General features: G+C 45.1%; 1 protein-coding gene across 1 annotated transcript; it reads right to left on the bottom strand.

Annotated features, from left to right (window-relative positions):
- Window positions 1-501: 501 nt before the first annotated feature.
- LOC118384652 (transcription factor JunB-like) lies at window positions 502-2,354 on the bottom strand. Its single transcript, XM_035771354.2, has one exon. It carries the CDS (start codon window positions 1,988-1,990, stop codon window positions 1,010-1,012), a length of 981 nt encoding a protein of 326 aa, XP_035627247.2. The 5' UTR covers window positions 1,991-2,354; the 3' UTR covers window positions 502-1,009.
- Window positions 2,355-2,630: the final 276 nt, after the last annotated feature.

Below are 2,630 nucleotides of genomic sequence, written 5' to 3'. Positions count from 1 at the left end.
TCAAAGTTAGTTTCTCCTTGTTATGCTCCTTAGCTCAGTTCTTAATTACCCTATGCGCCAGCTTAGTTTCAATAATAATATTGGAAATTCCATTGTGCCAAACCATCTTATTGATACAAAGTGTAATGAAACCAATTTGCGAGGAAGGCGGGAGTTCCCATAAAGATTCGCTCACAGTGACGTAATCTCTACCAGAAGAGTCCTTATATGGACACGCTGTGCGTAAAAGGTAACGCGCTGACGTTCTGGACATGAAGGCCTGAATGTAGTCTAATTGCATCGAATCTCTCATTGTAAAGGAGCATGACCTAAACCCATCTTCAATGAAAACTAGCCATTTGATTCACACGCGTAAGGTGGTTGTTTATGCATAACACTATAGACTAAATCCTCTGCGCATATAGCCATCATACTTCAACGACCAATATAGTTTCAATGTCACATTTTTATCAAACACCATGAATGGCATAATGACACCAATAGACAAACATGAAGCCAAAATCGTTTTGAACATGAGACTTTACTTAAATATACATCGCACAAATAAAAAATACATTGTAAACATGACAAAAATATTAATTTGTCAGGATCAACCTGGCAAACAATAACTTAAAACATTTAATGAATGCAGCATTGCATGACGATATGCAAAATTACAAACAATACCATAACATTTCCATTGATTAGGTATCAAAACTAGCCTATCAAGTGGTCTCTGGTTTGTTTTTCTAGTCACTCAGTGTCAGTGTCTATGTTCAGTCTGGATGCTGTTCCTGTTGTCATGTATATGGATATATGGTCCCTTGTGCGGTGTCCAGCATCCGGAAGTACCATTTGTCAGTCTTTTACCCGAAATGAGAGCAGCCTACACAGCCTGCGGCCGTATTGTCATTACCAACAATAGCCTGCCGGTATATGGCCTCTTCCAGTGCGGTTCATGTAGAACATTCCTCCAGTGTTGTCACTTCTAAATTATGAATTACTCTGCGTAATGCCCTCGCCTCTCCATTTAAAATGCCTCCATTTTGCTCGTCAACATCAGCTGACAGCCGCTGCTAACATGTGTCAGGACTTTCTGTTTGAGCTGGGCGACTTGTTCACGAAGCACATTCGCTGTGTTGGAGAGCCCAGCATTGTCCGACTTCAGAACTTTCACCTTGTCCTCCAGCCTGGAGATGCGCTCCAGTTTGCGGCGCCGGCATTTGGTTGCTGCTAATCGATTTCTAAGCCTCTTCCGCTCGGCCTTGATTATCTCTTGGTTTTCCATGTCGATTGGGGACATTGGCGGGGAACCGTCGCTGCTGTGTAGATCAGGGACGGTTTGTGGTTCTTCTTTGAAAGCCACAAGGCGCTGTGGATGGACCCCAGCGCCAGGTAGAGAGTACTGAAAGGGGTGTGACACGTGCGTCAACGTCTGTTGGTGATGGCTCTGCTGGTGGTGCGGCGGTAAGTAGTTGATGGTGGTACTGGGGTAACTGGATGTAGAAGAGAGGTTAGTGTTTGGGCAATAAGCGTTCAGTGTTGTGTAGATTGGAGGCTCGGGCTGCAGGGAGGAGCCGAAGACACTAGAGGCCGCCGCCGAACAGGTCGTCACACCACCCGCTCCAATAGACACGTTGGGCGGGGCCATGGGCATATGGTTTATCTTGTGGAGCTCGTCCAGGGCTTTCACGAAGCCCTCCGCAAAGCCCTCCTGCTCATCAGTGATGCTCCGGTTGTAGAAGTACTGGCCTGGGGTGGGAGTAGTAATTATACCGTTACTGTTTTGGATGATAAGCCTTTCGAGTTCAGGGGAAGCAAGCTTCAGTGACCCGACGTCCTGGTGCGCTGCTTGGTACAAGTCAGACTTGAGGTTGCGATATGGCTCTGTCATGTTCAAATTCATATTCTGCTTTAGGAGTTTGTAGTCGTGCAATCCAGCATCAGAGTGGCCATAAGCCGAGATAAAAGAGTCGTCATGATAAAACGGCTGCTCCATTTTTGTAGACATAAAGTCGTAGGAAAGTGAGCTTACCAGTTGTTTAAACAGTCTCAGGATATTGGTCAACAAATGACGGTGTCAGCAAAACGTAGGCCTGCGCATCAACGCAAGCACCCCTCTTTTTCAGCAATGACCCAAGTTCAAAACTAAAAAGAATTTCACTTCTAAAAGTGAGGGAAAATCCAAGATGTAGAACAGAGTGGTCCACGAAGGCTGTCAACGGATGAATGACCGCAGTATTGTCGTGGTCCAATGTCTTGAGCGATCTTTTTCAACCTTCTATAAGAAAAACCTTTATACCCACACATAAGGAAGGTTGCGTTCAGGGTATGTTGTTCTATGTGATAAATTCACTCTGAATGAGCAGCTTGTAACATGCCTTTTTATATACACACCAAACATTGGGCTAGTTCGTGTTGCATGGCCCGGTGCCACGGGTGAGCGTAGTCCTTGTATTTTAGACTATTCCATTGGTCCATTAATAAAATCTCCTCCCACCCGGTGCACTGGCGATGGAAAACGAATCAGCCCACATGTATGCTGTCAAGATTGGCAAAGGGAATTGATTGGATAGAAACTATTTGTGCACGCCCAACAACGTAACGTCATGATTATGACGCGATTGCCAGGAACTACTTTGATTGTAAAC

Source organism: Oncorhynchus keta, chromosome 5, assembly GCF_023373465.1.
Source record: "Oncorhynchus keta strain PuntledgeMale-10-30-2019 chromosome 5, Oket_V2, whole genome shotgun sequence".
Lineage (NCBI taxonomy): Eukaryota > Metazoa > Chordata > Actinopteri > Salmoniformes > Salmonidae > Oncorhynchus > Oncorhynchus keta.
Note: the sequence above shows the minus strand (reverse complement) of the source record. Positions and strands in the feature narration are given on the sequence as shown.

Coding starts and splice junctions, on each gene's coding strand:
- LOC118384652 (XM_035771354.2), bottom strand. CDS start 1,990: ATGTCTACAAAAATGGAGCAGCCGTTTTATCATGACGACTCTTTTATC.